General features: G+C 34.8%; 1 protein-coding gene across 3 annotated transcripts in view; it reads right to left on the reverse strand.

Moving 5' to 3' along the window:
- The window catches only part of LOC130446117 (heterogeneous nuclear ribonucleoprotein L), a 370,575-nt gene that overhangs the window by 18,429 nt on the left and 332,307 nt on the right, over nucleotides 1-19,839 (reverse strand). For all 3 annotated transcript variants that reach the window (XM_056782203.1, XM_056782201.1, XM_056782204.1), the window contains 3 exons: nucleotides 5,641-5,876; nucleotides 4,448-4,792; nucleotides 1,737-1,944 (listed from right to left, as the gene is read on the reverse strand). In XM_056782203.1, the coding sequence (XP_056638181.1) occupies nucleotides 1,737-1,944; nucleotides 4,448-4,792; nucleotides 5,641-5,876 (789 nt within the window). The remainder of the gene's footprint in view (nucleotides 1-1,736; nucleotides 1,945-4,447; nucleotides 4,793-5,640; nucleotides 5,877-19,839) is intronic.

Here is a 19,839-nt window from a genome sequence, read left to right on the forward strand (position 1 = left end):
TCAAAGATTTTTTTAAATATTTTTTTTGTTCACATTCCATAATTGTTCAACACAAAACATTTAGTATAATCATTTTATTGTATTGTATTGTATTGCTTATTACGTGATCGCAGTAACCCGGCTGTTAGGAATTTAGTCGATATGGTGTTGACCGTGCGTTGTGCGTAGCTGTAGCGCGTAGAAAATTCTGCACTTAAATGATATTCCCAGGTGCTCGATTGGAAAATGAATCGAGTAGTTTGAATAAACCGGGTGAACAATGAATAAACCAAAATCGAGCGTTGAAGGTCTTCTGGAAAGGTCGAACATTGTTACCATTGTTACTCGGTCTGTTCGTGACGAGCCTGACTATTCGGAAGAGTGCTGATGCTTTAAACGTGCATAGATAATTATTATTTCGTGTATAACACAAATATTTGAGACGGCAACGGTACAAAATTCAATTAGTACAAGAATTTAAGATTCAGGATAATTGACTTTGTAATCCAGAGACACGTTAACAAGCAAAGTGCGATAAATCCAAAGAACAAACATCAAAACCCCTACATTCGATTAAAGTGACCGTATGAACTGCGATGTCAGAATACGAAAGGGGACGTACAGTGAATTCAGAACGTCACGTGGAAGTGTTAGAAGACTTCCTCTTATGTGAACTGCAAAGCTTTAAAGTTATAACCAAAGAGTATAGTTCCAGCAGGACGGAGCAACTTTACACACGTCCAATAGATCTCCGCCACAAGTTTAAGAATTTTTTTCATTTTCTTCTGGCAAATTGATCTTTAGGAGAGATGACATAAGTTTAGCTTTACGCAGTCCATATTTCACACCTATGGGCTTTTCCTGTGTGAATATGTAAAATTTTCAGTTTACACTAATAAACCGACTTCTCTGGCACAATTGTAAGAAAATATCCGTTACGAAATGGCAGCCAATACGAAGAATATCTGCTGAGTCGTCATAAGTAATTTAAGTGCTCGATAAAATGAATGCCGTGAGCGCAACTGTTCACATTTGGACGATGTTATTTTTGAGACATAAATTCCCAAACAATGTATTATATTATGTAACAAACATTTTTTCAATGAACTCTTTACTTATATTTGTTTTTTTAAATGTGAGCTTCCTTTTGAAACACCTTGTATAATTACAGATAATGTTACTTGAATGTAATTATTTCAGAAATAGTTGATAAAATCTATAATAATTTTATATAAGGATGGTCAAATAAAAGAAAGTAAGAATTAATGGAGTAAATATTCCAACTAAACTTGTTTGCAGTATTTTCCATGAAAAAAAAAGTTTTCTGCAAGATGGGTGCCGCGATTGTTCAATTCTGATGAAAAGTTCATTTGCGTTAAAAACTAAAATGTAATCCATGTTAATTTTTCTAAATAACGTGCTACTAAGAAAGCTAGAACAGTTTTTTCGCCCAATAAGGTCTTATCCACACTGTTTTTGGGTTACAAAGCTATAATTTTTATTTTTTGTGTTTGAAAAAAAAGAAATCAATAACTGGTCACTTTTGTTACAGATAAATTAGGACAATTCAAGATATATAGATTCGCCGACCAAAATGTGTAGAATTAAACAGAGGTTCACTTTAAAAAATGATATTATAATAAAGTAATTTTTCCTTCAAAGCGTAGTAATATGAACAAAACATTAATTTCATAAAAAATCATAACCTCAACTTCTTTTTAATCACCTAAATGAATTATTAAATTGATTTATTTTACCTGGACTTTCAATAGCTGCGTGATTACATGCCATAACAGCTGCTACAGCCTCAGTTGTGTTTTCGAATTCTAATAGTCCGGAACTGGAACGTTCTGACTTCATGGGGAATAATTTTACAGCTTTTGGCGGTTCGACATCGTAATCTTTGAAAACTTGAAACAGTGCTTCTTCTGTAACTTGTGGAGGTGTGTTGAAAAAATGGAGGATCTGAAAATTTGAATTAATAAGACACGTAGAGTTTTTGGGACAGCCAGTTCATTAAAATTAGGTCAACTACTCATAAGTTTACATCGAAAAAATGACAATATAATGTTAATTAATGTACAAAATACAAAAAAAGAAACATGTGGCTTAGAAAAATTCTTCTTTTCATTCATTTCTCAATATCGTCGGGATGTTTTTATTTGGTAAGTAGGATAAGTTTTCAAAGGGTGTAGATTCATTTCTGGTTAGTCCACATATAGAAAAGCTTTTCTTTTTTAAGGGCTGGAATTATAGTGATATCTAGAAGCGGTTTCTTTTAGTATGCACGTCTACCTATCATCACGGGAGGGTTACAGAAAACTGTAAAGACTAGAGATAAACCAACCAGACAGCTTTTTGGAGAGAGTAGTAGTGAGAAGGGATATAGGCACAGAACGAACCGAAAAATAACTGAAAAAATAGAAGTTAAGTGGTTGGGGCATGCACAGAAAGAAGGAAGAAAATCTATAGCACGCAATATGATGTATTGGGATATCGGCGGTAGAAAAAGCCTCGGCAGATCTAAGACAAAATGGTTAAAAAAGATGTAGAATGACCTGAGCAAAGTAGGAGTTGAGAAATGGTACGAAAAGTTGTGGCCAGAAATAAGTGAAAAGGTGTAGATATGAACTATGAGAACTGATCAACCTAAACAAGAGGATCTAGAGAACATATTTGTACAACCCATTAGAGATGTTGAACTATTATTGTTAATAGATTGTTTTACTGTTTGAGTAAATGCGAGTACAGCTGCGTATTATTCTCTATCATCGGTCTACTTTCGACACGCACAAACGAATCACACTTGGCAGGAACATCAAAAATGGCGGTCATATTTTCGTGGCTGTATCACAACGACTGACGCCTGAATGTCAACATTAGCGGAGTTGTAGTGCGAGAGCTTCGCAGTCGCCTACAGCGCATGCCAGCATTCTTCTGCTCGCCTAGCGTCTGCACAAAGCGATCGTTTTCGTAGTGGGAATGTGGCAAAATTAAACACCAAAGTGTACTAAGTCTAATATATTCCTAGCTTATAATACTTATAATAATTAGTCAAGAATGCAGCGATTTGAAACTGGTTATTTCTTTTAACTAAACTAACTAAATTTCTTTAACCATTTTTTTTAATTTTTTTGGCTCATAAGTTGTTTGGATGAATGAAATAATCAAACACCCTTTCAAACGTATGTCTGATTGTGCTCAATTGCCCTTTATCCGGCCCTGCACCCCATATATGCGTTATATGTATACAAATATTATTTCACACGAAAATACTCCAGGTATAACTTGGAAAAATATTTTAGCTCTCTACTAAATATATAATATCTATTATCTAATAATATATTACAGTTTCAACAGTGTACGTCATTACTGTTTTCGAATGTGCTTTTAGTGATTGAACGCGTTCATAAGTCCTCATCGTTTTCTGCGGTTAGAATCACATCGTTTACATGACACTTTTTTTCCTATATCACTATTGCTATATCTTTTCAGCATTTTTTAAAAATTTCGTACGTGAATATTGAAAAGAAAGAAATTTTGTCTAATAACCAGGTATTGGATCGGCTTATTATTAAATATAACGTGAATTTGGTTCGTCACTTATACTTTTTGATCACTTGAACGCGATTGTATGCTTTTTGAAGATCTATAAAGCAGAGTTTTCGTACAAGATCCTTCAAATCAAGATCCTTGTTGTTCGTTATGATTTTGTTTAATTTCAAAGTGGTATTGGGAAAATATGGAAAGAGTACTATGAAAATAAACTATACTATAGATGGAAAAAGCATAACAGAGGAAAATGACAAATGAAGAGGAGGAAAAGGCAAAATGCCCAACGAAAACAGAGGTAGAAGAAGAAATAAGAAGACTGCGCGATGAGAAAGTCCATGGAGAAGATGGAATAGAGGCTGAATTGATAAAATTCGGGGAGAACAAATTCATCAACTCATCGAGAAAGTAGAATCATTCTGGGTTCAGATCAGGACGATCCACATTTAACGTAATCCGCACAATAGACCAAATAATACAAAATACATGGGAATACAATAGAGAGTTACACATAATCTTTATAGATTTTAAAAGCTCGTTTGACTCAATGAACAAACAAAAAATGATAGAAGATTTAAAAACACTAAAGGTGCCCAGAAAAGTTAAGATATTAATAAAACTTATATTACAAATACGAAAGTCAAAGTAAGATATCTGGGAGCACTAACAAAAACGAAAATAAACAAAGAAGAAAGAAGAAAGAACTCGTCAAAACCCGAATTTTATTACACTCAACTTTCATTTGTATTTTCCTATTTTCACCACTTTACAATGTTTTTCCTTACCCGGGAAAAAATTACGAATGTATGAACGTTTTTTTACATTTAATTAATATAGAAGAACATTAGAATTTTTTCAAACTTACTGAAATTACACAGAAATTTTCGAAAAAAAAATTATTATCGTTTTTTCTCACCTTGCTGGGTGGCTGTATCCTATTTTTGCTCGCCATAGCAGGATTCATGAATCTGTTGTTCTTATTGTTAATATATAATTTGTACGAAGGAGATTTGTCTGGTAACGGATATGGATTTGTAACTTCACTCAGATATGGTTGTTTGCTGAAGGCCAATTGCAATTTATGTTCTCTGGGATGTTCAGCGTCTTCTTGCATTGCATCTACGTTTGCACGGTGAGTAAGTGGAATAGCTCCTGTAATTCCAATGGTTACGTTATTCAAATTCTGAACACATCTTTCAACTGCAACGCTGTCGCCCATTTGTACCATAGCAGTACCTTCCTTCGATTTCAAAAATTTAATCTGAAACATCAAAACTATATTTTCAACATCATCGAAATCAGTAAAACGGGTCGTTACTAAATGGATTGCTATACAAAATTTTCAACAAAAATTTATACAACTTTAGTCTAACTGTGTCATATGATTAATTAAAATCAATGAAAAGCATGCTCATAAACAACACATTGTAGTTGTTTCAGGGTAAACACTTGATCTGTCTTGCCTGAACTCCGCTTGATGCGTTGTTAATATGTATATAACATACAATATATAATTCTCACAGATACTTTGATCGCCTTTTTATGTAACCAAGAAATGTTTAGCCTTCTACATTCTCGACTGATTCTTTATTGACGCCTTTTATAATGCTCATATCGCGCGACCATGATTTGGACCGAAAGGGGTGCGAGGCGAAGGAATATTTCTTACTGTTTCATAATTAAAGTCGTTGAACCAAGTGCAAATTGAGTTCCCATTCAATATTCTATTCTCCACGAGCTTCTTGTTGAAAAAATTTAATTTCAAACATTTTCAACATTTTAAAGTAGTTGATCTTATTGCTCGGTTGAGTTTTTAGTTTTCAAACTTTTACCGAGTAGCAATTATGAAAAAAAAAATAGAATTGCAATTATCATGAAATTGCCAAGAGGGATAAATAGAAGATCATGTCAATTATACTAATTGTACGGTTAGAGGGATCTGACCACAGTATAACGATAATCCACTCCATCGAACATCCTCGAGTTGAATGATTTATTTAATTTATATTAACGGTGTATTTGATGTTTTAATATTAAACTTAGTAGTGAAGTACAATATTTCATTTATTTCTATATGTACATGCTTATTCTCTATATTTCTATACTTACCCTTGCAACGTTTCCATACAGACACATCAAGTTAAATAATTTATCGGCATTCGTGCGCAACGGATCTAAACCGTAAACCATTAGTACAGCGCCCGGTTGTTGAAACTGAGTATTTCGTTGATCTGCTGTAATTGCAGCAGGATTAGTACCCTTTCGAAATGCATCCGTTGGAAAAGTATCCCCGTATCCGGGACAGATTTCGTCAAATGGACGTGCTTGTTCACTTGGATAAGCATCTGAAAACAAATAATATTTTTAATAATACATTCAAAATACGACAGTAGAAGACAATAATCATTAAAGTAAAAAATTCGGAGCTTCTAGCTCTACTGAAATATAATTAATTAGGGTTAGCTCAGTAAAAATTTTCGCAATGCCTTCCGTATTCAAGATAAAGGATTTTGTCGAGGCTACTGACAAATTGTTATAGAATTTATATGTTAGGGAAACTGATACAATCCTTGAATTTAGTTTTATGTCTAACTCTCATAGATAGCGCTAGTTACACGATTTGTACCAAGTGAACTTAACCCGTGATTCATACTGACAAAATCATATTCCCCAATTACTACAGATAGGTCTCTGTGATCCAGTTGGCAATTATGGAATAAATGAAACAATTTTTAAATTTAAAGGTTTCGTTTTTATCTTATAACAAATTTGTATTAAGAGAAAAAAAGCCGAGTCAAAATGAATTTTTTTAAAGAAATTACAAAACGGATTCAAAAAAGATTACTGTAAGTGTTCAAATGTATGCCCATCTTTATCAATGCATTTACGGCAACGTTTCTTATCGGAGAGGCAGCTCCTGCGAAACATGTCAAGCTGTCCGCGAAGAGTTTCAAATTCTTTCTCCATTGCAATTCGGAGGTCGGGAAGGGTGCGTGGTCCTTTAGAAGGCCCTACAGGAAAAAATCACAGGGTGTCAGGTAACATGACCTTGTAGGCCACTCAACGAATTCTCGTCTGCCTATCTTTTCTGTAAAATGAACATTAAGGACCTCCCGCACACATAACACGGCGTGATCTTCCATCCTGCGTGAATTGACGAACGTTCGGGCTATTGGATCGTTAACCATTTCCTCACGTCAATTTTCGAGTAAAGTAGGGATCCACGAGACGTCCCGCATCAAAAGCTATAACGACGGTAAAGGTAAGCTCTAGACAAGTGCTGGAGTGTAGGAGAGTCCTTAAGAATCTGGTGAGTGATTGCTGCAGGATCCAGCTCGTTCTTGTGCTCGGGCAACAAAAGCAACGATGAAGCGGACTCACTTGCTAAACTGGAATCGGGGAACCCACCAATGGGCCCAGAACCCATTCTTGGTGTGGCCAAAAACGCTGTCATCACGTCTTTCAACAGAACCCATTTCTCGCCAAAGAACTGCTCCAGCTAAATAGGCGCGAGAGCGAGATCAGACTAGTGACCGGACTTCTAACCGGTTACTGCCATCTAAGACGATACCTTCACAACATGGACATAACTGATAATCCGGAGTGGGGGAGGACAAAACCGCTGACCACGATATCAGTGAGTGCCCTGCATTCACACGGGCGCGGTTTAAACACCTGGGCAAACTCCACAACCTGCCTAACGACATCAAAGGGTTCAAGGCAAAGCGCCGATCGGCTTCTCAAAGGACATCGAATTTTGCTAACGTCAAGTGAAGCACGACGGGCCTATCTGAAGGTTTATGTGCTCAACGGCTTCAACGGTCGCCCACACCTATGAACTATGAGCTATGAACTAACTATGACCTCCCGCATGTATACCTGGCCCAGGCAGGTTTAATTCTTCTTCAATAAAGACGTGAGGATTCTGGTCGTTCCAGTAAACGCACTTATGCCGATTAATAGTACTGTATTGTATCCGAGGTAACAATTCCAATCTGCGATCGAAATCATACTCGTAAAGTGCATAGACGAGATGCGGACGGTAATCTCGATAGTGCATCCGTTTCAGCATTTGTCGTAGAGGATGAACGGATATATGAAGTTCTCCCGGCAAATTGGTTCAGCTGCTCAACCAACGGCAGCGCCACAGTTTCTGTTAGTTATTACAGATACCGGTCGTCCAGAACTCGGCGCGCCAACAACAGAGCCTGATTTTAAACATTTCCACTACGTATTCCACATTGTTAAACGATTTGGTTGCAGCGAATTCGGAAATTGTTGTTCAAATTCGAAAAACATAGTTTCGTAATCCGCCTTCATATGCGTCGAAACAAAAAACATGAGCGTTGCCGAACTTATGCCGACCTCTGTATTAACTGTAATTATAAAGTAATACCCTTATTTAACTGCACAGCAAGTATTTGTTTTGCGGTCATTTTTAACTGAAAAAATTGCACATCGCATTCTCTTAGAGCCATTTGTATTGGAACATTAATACTGTTAATACTGTGTGTTTATCTGGTCTTATTTTGTAGATATTTTTTTTAAGAAATAATTTATTATTGTCCTGTAAATGCATAATATATGGTACAGGCAACGTTTTAGCATTCAATGGTGGTTTTTCTTGGAAAATTGTTGGTGTATGGAGACAAGTTTGTATAAGTGGAGCAGTTCGAAGAGAGACGTAAATCAGTAGAAGACGATCGACGTTGATAAGTAGCCATTAGCACGCGTACCAATATCTGACCGACGACTAATTCATGCGCTTTCTAATCAATTGAATACAAATAAAGGGACCGTCCGTTAAATGTTACATGAGAATGAATACGCGAAAGATTTGTGCAAAAATGATGTTTAATTTGCGAAACCATACATTAAAAAAATAGTTGTGTTGTATACAGAGCAACAGAGAAGCTGGATAAATCAGGTACTCGCTGGATATGAGACATGAGAGTTTGCAGACGAACAGAACAAGCCACTTTGATATTAAACTTGGCACTAAAGTGATAATGAGTTGAGCTATGTTAATGTCTTGCCTATTACAAAAGTTTCGCACACGGCAATGCTATTTCGTTTATTATTGAGTCCCAGTAGTGTGAGTTAAATAGACTTACATGAAAAAATATATCAATTTATAAAATTTTAACAGGTTACGGCGTACATACGACGCATGTGGATCTTACTATTGTATTAATTGTTGTCAAATAGTATATAACAATAAAAGTTTCTCGCAACCTATTACAAACGACCCTGTATATGAAATATGGACATCAGTATTTGTCTTAGACTAACTATTTATGTAACAAAGGTACTAGGCAGATGATTATGTCTCGAGGGTGACAACCTTCCAAAGCCGATGATCTTTTATTATTATTATTATTATTATTATTATTATTAATTTTATGCCATACTAGTTTGTATCAAATTCAATTTGATGTACTAATTTTTTATTATTACCTTAAAAATTGCAATACCTATAAAGATATAGTCGAGAAAATAAAGCACAAAAAAGGGCAAAGTCTAGTAAGTTCTGAGTAGTAAGACGGATCTATATGCAACATAGTGCATACGATTCCGGAGAGTTTCAGTGCAGGGAAAAATGTATTTTAAAAAGTGCCTTTCAAATAGGTACAAATTTTCAGAAAATATTTTCTTTTTCAAGGTTTTCAAGGAGGTTCCCACGTCGCCGAATACGAATATGACAGACAAGGTCTACGAGGTGTCTGGTTCCCAGGGTCGCCAACATATAAGTCGTCTATTGGAGTCTCGTAGAAATTCCTTATAAAATTGGCCAAAGATACAAATATCATGAGGGTGTTGATCTGCAAGGTACCAGGTGCCTGAAGTAGCTGGTTTATACGTCGTTTCCCGGAACGCTGTGGAAATTTGTTATAAATACTACCGGGGGTTTTCGAGGTTGCAGAACATGATTATCACGATAGAAAGAGTATATAAAGTCCTCATTATTCAGGATTGCACCTCTGCAATTCTGAGTAACTGAGTCTGAGTCCATTTTGTGTCTTCCGTATAAAAACTTGATTTTTTGCAAACAATGATGAAAAAATAATTCAATGTTTATTTTTTTGTTTCATTATAATTCTGCTTCCTCATTTTCAATATTTGTAGAATTAATGCCTATACAATTTTCACAAACGACACTGCAGTGTAAATCATGTTTCCTTCATCTACACGCATTGCCAAAATCAGTTTTGCATCCCCAAAATAATATATTCATGATGCTCGGTTTATCAGAAAATTGTCATTTTTCTGGTGACTATATGCTGTTCTTTTAGTTTCTATCCCCATTCGATGGGATTCATAGGGCATTGATCCTCGTAAAGCCACATTTGTACTTTCAAACTAATTAAGCCAATATCGGTACCTCGCTGGTCATCTTCGTCGTAATATTCGTGTTCAGCAATCTAGAAAAGCCCCAGGCTATAAAATTCATCACGAATATTCAAGAGGAATCCAGTAGACGACGTAGATGTCGGCCACTCTAGGCACCAGGTACATCGTGGACCTTTTCTGTCGTGATAATTGTGTTCAGCGACCTCAAAAACTTCCAAATAGTGAAATTGAACTTATTTCTGCCAATATTTGCCGAATTATCAATTTTGCACTTTCAAACAATTCGGGATGCACTTTCCAAAATGCATTTTTCTGCACAAATTCAATTCTCATTTCTAATTTATAATTTTTGTTAACAAAGTTTTCTAATGCTCTACCCAACCAAATGTACTTTATTCGTATTACTGATCAGAAATTCCTAAATTTTGTGGATTATTTCCTCTACAAGAAGCGCCAAGCCTGGTACTAAAAAAACTCTACTAAGAGAATATACGAATTTCTGAAGTGGATGCGAGAAAATGCTGAGAAAAACTGTGCTTTTTTTATCATCGTTGATAAAGTTTCAAAGATGTTGGTAAGGGTATCATATGGATTTTACATTTCCTCACAAAAATTAGAGGCCTAGAAAACATATTATGAATCAACCATTGCGACAGGAAATTATTGAAAACGTTTTACGCCTTAATGCCCACGCGGGCCTTAATGTAACTGCAAGACATTTTTCATGAAATAGATATTATAATTCTTCTTTTATAACGTTCGTCCATTGCCTTTCTATTTTTAAAGTATTTTTTAAAAATAATTTCATGCTCGAAAACATCTTATCAGTTTCCTCTCACGGTCATATTGTGATCTCGTAGTTATATTATTAAATTCTAAATGGAAGTGTCATAACGGGGTTGTAATGGATTATGATGATTAATGGATTGAATGTGCGATTAATATTTATGTCATGTTCCTTCTAGTAATGACTTATCAGGAGTCTATTATAAACTATTAATAATGCATAGGCAAAATAGTTATATTGGTTGATATACACTGTAAATCAATAATTTGTAAACTATTTATAGGTCGATTTATAGAAGTAACAAATTGTTTCTCAATAATTGAAAAAAATTGTGTATTACGAAGACTGGGAAAGACGGATTTATAATATTGGAATCCTACATCTTCATTTCCATTAGCTTCTGTTAACAATAGTCTAGCATTAGGTATACAAGGCCGGGAAAAGTGGGCGAAACACCGAATTTCAAGTTCAATTATAACTTTCAAAAAAAATTGTTTCAAATAACTGTTGTTGAAATTGCTACTTGTAACCCACGATGAATCAAAAACGTGTAATTCTAGTCAATTAAGCCACACGTTCCATTAGAAACGCGATAATAATATAAATAACAAAATCTTGTAAGAAAATATCCAATTAAGTAATCAACTAAATCATTGATTGAATAGATAGACACAGTTGTTATTGCGGCAACGGATTCGGTTACTACGGTTACCGACATAGGTGGTCAGTACTATTATTTGTTATTAAATATGTAAATTAAAAATATAATAGTGATTTTGAAGGTATAGTTTTGTTACGTTTCCACTGATGGAAGGCTCTTCACCTTCAATCCTTCCAGTATGTATGTTACTGTGAATGTCCAATAATAGTGAATGTTAAGATGCACCAATGTATGTCGAAAATCACCAATTTCGATGGTGTAACTCGAAAACTGACTTAATTTATACTTGAATCGGACATACACCGGTGAATATTAACATACACTTAACGTAACCTAACCTAACGTAACCTAATCTTAACCTAAGCTAAATTACCTACATATACCTAGTATAGGTAGGTTGTTTTAATGATTCCGATTAATAAACAATTTGCATCTATTTATGATTCTATTTATTATAAAAATTTGTGACTTCATATATATATATAGTCATATACTGGCCCAGAACTTCTGCATCCACAAATCATTATTTCTCTATATCAATCAGGCAGGCATCATAATTTCGGTCATAATGAACATTGACCAAGTCGTCGTGGTCTATAATAACAGTCACCGGTGAATGACCGAAATCGTCAAGAAAAGGATAAATAACGGTCATTCACAAACTACCTTGGTGGATGTTAACAGGCACCAGAGTATCTCAACATATACTGCATTTCGGACATTCACAGTAACATGTATACTATCTAACGGGGCCTGCGGATTTTTGTTTATGTCGTATTATTTGGGATATGACGTTATCATCTTTTAAAGATGGAACATCTATTTCATAGACCAAGTAAAATCATAATTTCGTAATTCGATGACACTTTTTACCATTTTTAATTAATTCAATTTAGCGATAATCTTAGGACGATATATAGACGAAAACATATGCCTCACTAAAAAAATCATTTCAAGCTTTCTCCCAACAAAAGTATATCAACAAAGAAAAAAATCGTTTGCATATGACACCCTGAAAAATAAATTAGAAATCGAATTCTCGAATATCAAGCGGAGAAAAACATTTTATTCGATGTTTGTTGACTAACCAAAGGAGAAATCTCTTTCTAAAGAGAACAGTTCCAGGGGTGGAGTCAACATACTAATCATAAGCAGTATTCTTGAAGCCGACTTGTCATTATTTCACCTTTATGTTAATACTAGGGTTGACTGAGAAGAATTAACAAATTATCAGCGTAGTCTCTTTTTATGTATATACACTTAGTCCAACAATGGAAAAAAGGGAGGAATAATAGAAAGGTAGTTTCACTCAGTGAATGATTTTCAGTAATCCAAAAAATCATTCGGGCAGTTCCCGAACTGTAAACAAGACTAAAATCTATTGGTTATAAAACGCAAAGTTAGTTTAAGGATGCCATAGAAAGCACCCCACATTTTTTTTAAATAATGGTGACATTAATTTTGTTCTTATTCCAAGAATTTTTTTTATTTTTAGTTCCATTATTGCAGAAAGCATGTTTTTCTATTAATTTTAAACTATAATTTATTTTTGCATTGTTCCTTCTGAAGACTAAGGAACGGATTTTATTGTATCGGGGGCGTTAATAAATCAATAATTAATATCCATCACTGAAAAATGGCGTTGAATCAATATTCTCCGATTTGCAGACTGAAGTAACTGACCATGTGAAAATTTGGTTATAATGATAAGTTAATCTGTAGACGATGATCGAATGATGCCTATGATTGTTAATAATAGAAATTAGATGCTAAATAAATGGCTTAGTCGTAGCAGGTTTCTACGGAAAACATGTTAAAATAAACATATTTTTCGAACTTTCGAATCACAGTCCGACAAGTGCCTCTTTCAATGGATCGAAGAAATAATTAGTCGTATGGCGACAAATCGTAACCCGATGAGTTCAATGTTTCCATCGTAAGCTGAACTGTATGCGGTTTGGCGTTGTCTTACTGCAATATCGCACTACGATTTGAAATATAGCTTCGTTTCGATCAGTAGACAGGTTTCACCGTGTTTTTTTAAGAGGTTGCGTGTTCACAGTTCGTTTTTCATTGATAATATCAACCTCTCACGTCCCAAATCACGTTATACAACACTTTCGTCTTTCTTCGTCCACTGCATGAACGCATAGACGCGCTTCACTCTCCGGAATATAGTGTTGTACCAAATCTCGTCTGTAGTGATTATTCCATACAATAAGTTTCCTTTCTCTACACACCGCTGCAGGAGACACTGCATACTACCCAGCGTTTTGATTTCTGCTAAAAATGCAAAAGTCTTGACACCCATCTGGCTGAAATTTTGCGATAACAGAGTCGTTCATGAATTATTTGCTCAATAGTACTTAAGTTAATGCCCAATGTTTCAGCCACATCGCGTACAATACACGTCGGTCTCCAAAAAATGAGTTTTTCTACAGCGCTAACGTTCTCATCGATAACACTTGTTCTAGAGCGCCGAGCATGTGCCAAGTTTGCCAACACTTCTCGGTCTTTTCGGAAAGCTGAACACCATTCATACACTTGAGTTTTGGAGAGAGAATTTTTGATAAATTTCCGCGGATTTTACATTATCTTTGAACAAAAAACGAATAATAATGCGTTGCGCAACAGACATTGGGTACATCCTTATCGCTCATGTCTAAGAGTACACTAGAAAACAATGTTACGCTACACCGACAAAAATTCCGGTTTATTTCTTATCACTAGAATAATCACCCAATACTTTTGATACTTTACTGTAAGTTTTAGTCGCTGAATCATCCAATTTCGCACTAAAGTTGATCAAGACGCTTCGTACCATTTAGCATAGAATTTAGAGAAAACTATCGATCGCATTCAACTCGTATAACCGCCGAACTGGCGTGTTCTTTGCTTGTTATTGAAGGTAAAAAAGGCTTACATGAACTGGTGAGCGATAGCTTCAAAGTTGTAGCTTATTTTGGTGCCCAACCCGCATGCAATGAGAGAACCATCGTTTTTGTCTTCCGAGTTGGAATTTTCTATTTCCAATATGATTTATTTTCTTCCAATATCTAGTTATCTTCTTAATAGTTATTTTGAATAGTGTAGAGTTATTTTGTATATACTAGACTAGACTTAACACATAGTATTTTATTATCATAATACAAACTACTCTAATACGGCACTGAAAAACCCCTTTGCTGTTTGGAGTTTAACGGTAGTTTGTTCCGATAATACGGTTTCGTTTTAGAGGCGGGTATCCGATAAAAGTTGAATGTATTGAACACGTTCGAGGTAAATGAATCCTCAAAGTGTCTCTTTCAGACATTTTCAGGATCGCTGCTTCTGGATATTTAATTTAATCTGGTAATATACTTTATCACAGTTGTTCAAATAATGATAAAACTTGAGACTAATAAATTTTTAACAAAAACCTTCATGATATCAGTAAAACAAATAATTAGGTATATCTGTATCACATCACACTATACTTATTTTTAATAGGAAGTTTGTGGGTTGACCTTATTTTAATAATTTACGGTAAAGCTGGTAAAAACTGTAAATAGGGAGTCGGCGATGGTAAGACCTCACACTTCCAGGACTCACAGTGATGAGATTTGGAAGATTTTAACAGCTACGTGTAGAGAACTTCAGGTAGTGGTTGATCGAAATATTAAAGAGCAGAATTTATCACTGTATTTGCCCCGTCCTGCTTAAAAATAAGCGTAACGTGGCTTAGTATATCTTTAAATTTTGTACATATAGAAACTGGTTCATTTACAAATTGAGTCCCTGAAATATCGTCATAACTATAATGTTTTTATTTAAAGTGTAATAGCTGACACTTAAACATAAAATTCACAGTTATGAGCAGCACTGACATTTCTATAACAGTATCACTATGACTGCTATGGATTACTTGACAGGAAAGACGACGGAAGACCAAGCAGCAATCAACGCATTGATGACATAGTCCCGTCGTCCCGCTCATTGATTTCCTTCCATATGATGAAATAGTAAATGCTTACCGATACTGTGGAACATTACGAGTATTGCGACGTGTCATTTCAAACAAGAGGCTTGGAATGCTTACTGCAAGTGTGGTGCACCTATGATAATGCTCGACCATATACGGCTCGACGCACAGCAGCTATTTTGATGGAATTTGATTTGGAAATTCTCTAGTCTAAATCCCTATAGCTCTGATCTTGATTATTCTTCTTTCTTCCATAATAGATCTATCGTCTGTAATATCTTCCCTCATCTTGGCTCTAGGTTGTCAATTCACCTCTTCCATGGACGACCTCAACTCCGGGTTCCAATTGAAGATTTATCGCTTGTTATTTTCACCAGTCTATAATCTGTCATTCGACTTATATGTTTGTTCCATTGTTTCCCAGACTGTGACACCCATTCATAAATGTTATCTACGTTTTTATTTCTGTGGTCTTCAGTTGTTTCGTTTTTTGACCTTGTTTTTGACATATAGGTCATTCTAGGTCTGATTGTTGCTTGTTTTCTTGTTTCAAGTGTCCATAGCTGGTAATGTCAGTTCCAAGGTACTTTGCATTTCATTCTCATTGTCTTATTTGATTTTCGAGTTTTAATTTGCATCATTTGCATTAACATACGTACATATAGTTTTTTCAGTTGAAATAGTTTTCCTGGAAGGTATTTAATAATCTTCATTTTGGGCACAAATCATAACGTAATCGGCAAAGTACAAGATTTTGATTTTCTGTTACCTATTCCGTGACCGTTGCATAGGCACCTTGTTTATGATCCATTATTATGTTGAATAACATGAGTCTCATTGTTCAATACCGCTGTTGACTGTTATGGGTTTTGTTTGTTTCCCATTAATACGAATCTGAGTATATAATTTTTATGGTCTTAAAGGTATATTTTTATTCTACCTATATATTGGTCGACTTCTAGAATGGTGACACGTGACACATTAATCCTTATGTGCGGCATATTGGTTTTCTTAGCATTACCTTTTTCAATGAATAGTTCAGTTAGGTTGACCATTTGACCTTTGATATTTAACTCGATTCGCAGAGTTCAGCTATTTTATAGTTTTTTTTTTGGACTCTGTAGAATTCTCCCTTCAATTTTTTCGAGGATTGTTCCCAATGATATCTTTTTATCTGCCTAACTAGTAAGTAATATGTTCTTTTCATTCACCTAAAGAAATTCCAATTCTCCAGTGAGCGTTTTAGCAACGACGGTCTTAAGCAAGTTCCATTCACAGGCGACATGGTAATACAAAATTTCACGATAAGACTAGTTTCTCGATTTTGATATTCGTATACTACTTTGTTGAAAAAATATGCACGGTACAGTACGATTAAAACTTTGTTATAGGATGAGCAAATCGCTGAAACTATCATAAAAGAATTGATCCTCATCATAATTTGATAATTTTTATTTTCCAATGGTGTCGAAAAGACCTTTTCAAGTATCAACACATTATTTCTATAATTAATGCTCCATTACTCATTCATGGATATCAAATACTAAAATTATCGTGCTTATCTCGTATCATTTTCGAAAATATTGTGTTAGAAAAAGAATATTAAATTTTTGGCGGTTCGATCATCTCCACCAAAAATCAAAATGCGATGCGCCCACCATAATTTCAAATAGCTGTCAAGATAGCAACATCCTATCCGGAAATAATTCATTTCATTTTCGTACATTTCAAAATTCAATAAACTAATCAATTGTCATACAAGGTGGTCCACAATTATGTGTACTATCCTCTGAAGCTGAATAATGAGGAAAAAACAAAATTTATCAAAGTGAATTTAGAATTTACTTTCTTGGAATATCTGACAAATGATTTTAATTTCAATATTCATATATGGGATAATTTTTTTACAACCTGAAAATTAGCACCATGAACATATCAGAGGCATTTGAAATGTGATTCTACCGAAGGATTTTGAGAGTTCCATAGACGGCAGAAAACCCAACGAAGAAATTCTTAAGAGAATAAGAAGAAAACATATATTGCTGGACATGATAAAACGTAGGAAAACAGCAAACCTGGGACATGTGAAAGGTATGATTTGTTCCAACCCTTGATAGAGGGAAGAAGAAGATTGGGAAGAGATAGTATGTCATGGCTCCGCAATATTAAATATTGGACATGGATAAGAACCACAGGAGAATCAATTTATAATACCAAATACAGGATTTAATAATCAGAAGTGATCGCAAACATCCATTAATGGATAGCAGGACAAGAAGAAGTTACCACATACTTCATCAAAAAGTAGTATTGGTTGCTAAGTGGAATCTACTTTCAATGTTTGTCTGGTAATTTGATGAATTTCCACTATTTGATTTATTGAAACCAAAAGTTTTTAATTGAATTTTGTTTTACTGGGACTTGTGGGGAAACACTATGATTAGTCCGGTCAAATTAAACCAAAAAATACATAAATTCCCATCAAGTTGAAAATCAGTGAAATTGTTTACAATATAATTATAAATAAAATTTGAATGTTCCCTATAATTTTCGTGTAAGGTCAAAAGAATCAGTTTTCCGCGATTATCAGCAAAACGGTGAGTTTTATCATAAAAATACTCTAGATGAAAATTGTAGATCATAAAATTATCTACAAGAAACGTATGAATACTTTTTTTCCTACTAGCCACCGTTTCTGAGATATAACGATTCAAAAAGTTGTAAAAGTTATAATGTTTCAGATTTACTATCGTATTTAATGGCTATAATTATTGCACGAGAAATACCAAAGCTCGAACTTCAGCAGCATCTTCGTCAATTGATAATTTATTTGATGAACTTATGACAGTTCCCACCAGTCAACAGAAATTTCTTACAAATACTCACAACAAGTCTCGGTTCGTTTCAATGTTGTAAGAAAAGTTTACTATTGGTGAAACCATCAAACAACTTTTACAACTATTTGAATCAGAAACAGTGTCTAGTAGGAAAAAAGTATTCATATATGTAGATAATTTTATGATCTACAATTTTCGTCTGAGGTATTTTTATGATAAAACTCACCACTTCTAAGTTCAATTGTATCTTAAACAATTTCACTGATTTTCAGCTTGATGGAAACTTATGTAACTTTTGAATTAACCGCATTAGATCGTTAAGAAGAAACTCATACACTTCAGTGGACTGTAACACTTTATTTTTCAATTTAAAATATGAATCTCCGGTGCAACATTCTACTTCGCTTATCATTTGTGGTGAACTGAAACTTAAAGTGCTGTTGTCGCTTTTACAAAAAAAGTTATATAAGTAAAAATTATTCACCAACAGGACTAGTCTATGATTTTTTGATTTCATAACTAAAAGGACATTCTGCTGCTTTCAACTGGCTGAATATTGTCAGAAGTTAACAATAATTTTATTGGCGTTGCCTCCATTAGTAGCGTGATTTGGGGAGAAATTATATAAAAAAGAAATTTCCTACACTCCTTGATAATCAAGGATAATTCATGATGCATGATACATACTATAGGAACAAAAGTGGTCTTCTGAATTTATGGGTGTTACGTAGCGTAGGTAACAGCCAGGATCGCGTAACCTCGCTTTTCATAGTATTTGTGTATGAATGGTATTCCGCTTTTCGATAAGTCCGAGAAGTGGTGGCTAATTTGCCAGAAAACAAGAACAAGTTTTACAGTACAGTAAGTACAGTACAGCAATACTGTACGTGATATAGTTGAAGAATTGAGCATTAGCATAGATAGTATTGAGCAAACAATTATTGAACGGTTCGGCTACAGAAAAAGTTCAGCCAGATGGGTGCCAATAATTTTGAGCACCTTGGGAAGTTTGCAAGCGTCTCCTGCAGCAGTATGAACAGGAAAGAGAAAATTTATTGTACCGAATTCTCACCATAAACAAGACTTGAGTTCACCATTATATTCCGGAGATTAACCGCGGGTCTATGCAGTCAAGAAAAAAAAACGAAGGTTACACTGTTAACGAGAAAAGTGTTGGTTACTATGTTTTGAGATATGAGGAGAGTAATTGCATTTGATTTTTTTATTGGAAAATGAACTGTGAAGGCGTAGTATTATAGTAACCTCCTACAAAACACGGTGAAACCTGTCTACAGCTCGGGTTACGATGGAAACGTTGAACGAATGGGGTTGCGAAACACTGGAACACCATCCTTGTCTAACGTTCCAAACATCCTATTGAGGTCTTATCATCAGACAGAGTTCACGATACCGTAGATCCACCACAGAATAAACAGCAGTAAGAATATTAGGATTCTCGAGGTGAATCGGTGTCAAAGAATACCAAAGTGAATAAAGTTAAAACCCGCAAAAAAATAGACATTGACCCGGTGCCAGATTCCAAGACAAGCATTATTCCAATATATTGGATCAATTTGATGATTATTTTAAGCGCATTAGGTCAAGACACATCTAAAGTGTCCATGTATTGCGATACGAATTGATCACCGGATTTATCCCCAAGTGATTTTTTTTTGTTATCAAAGCTGATTAAATGACTCTGATATTTGAC

This window comes from Diorhabda sublineata, chromosome 6, assembly GCF_026230105.1.
Source record: "Diorhabda sublineata isolate icDioSubl1.1 chromosome 6, icDioSubl1.1, whole genome shotgun sequence".
NCBI classification, from domain to species: Eukaryota; Metazoa; Arthropoda; class Insecta; order Coleoptera; family Chrysomelidae; genus Diorhabda; species Diorhabda sublineata.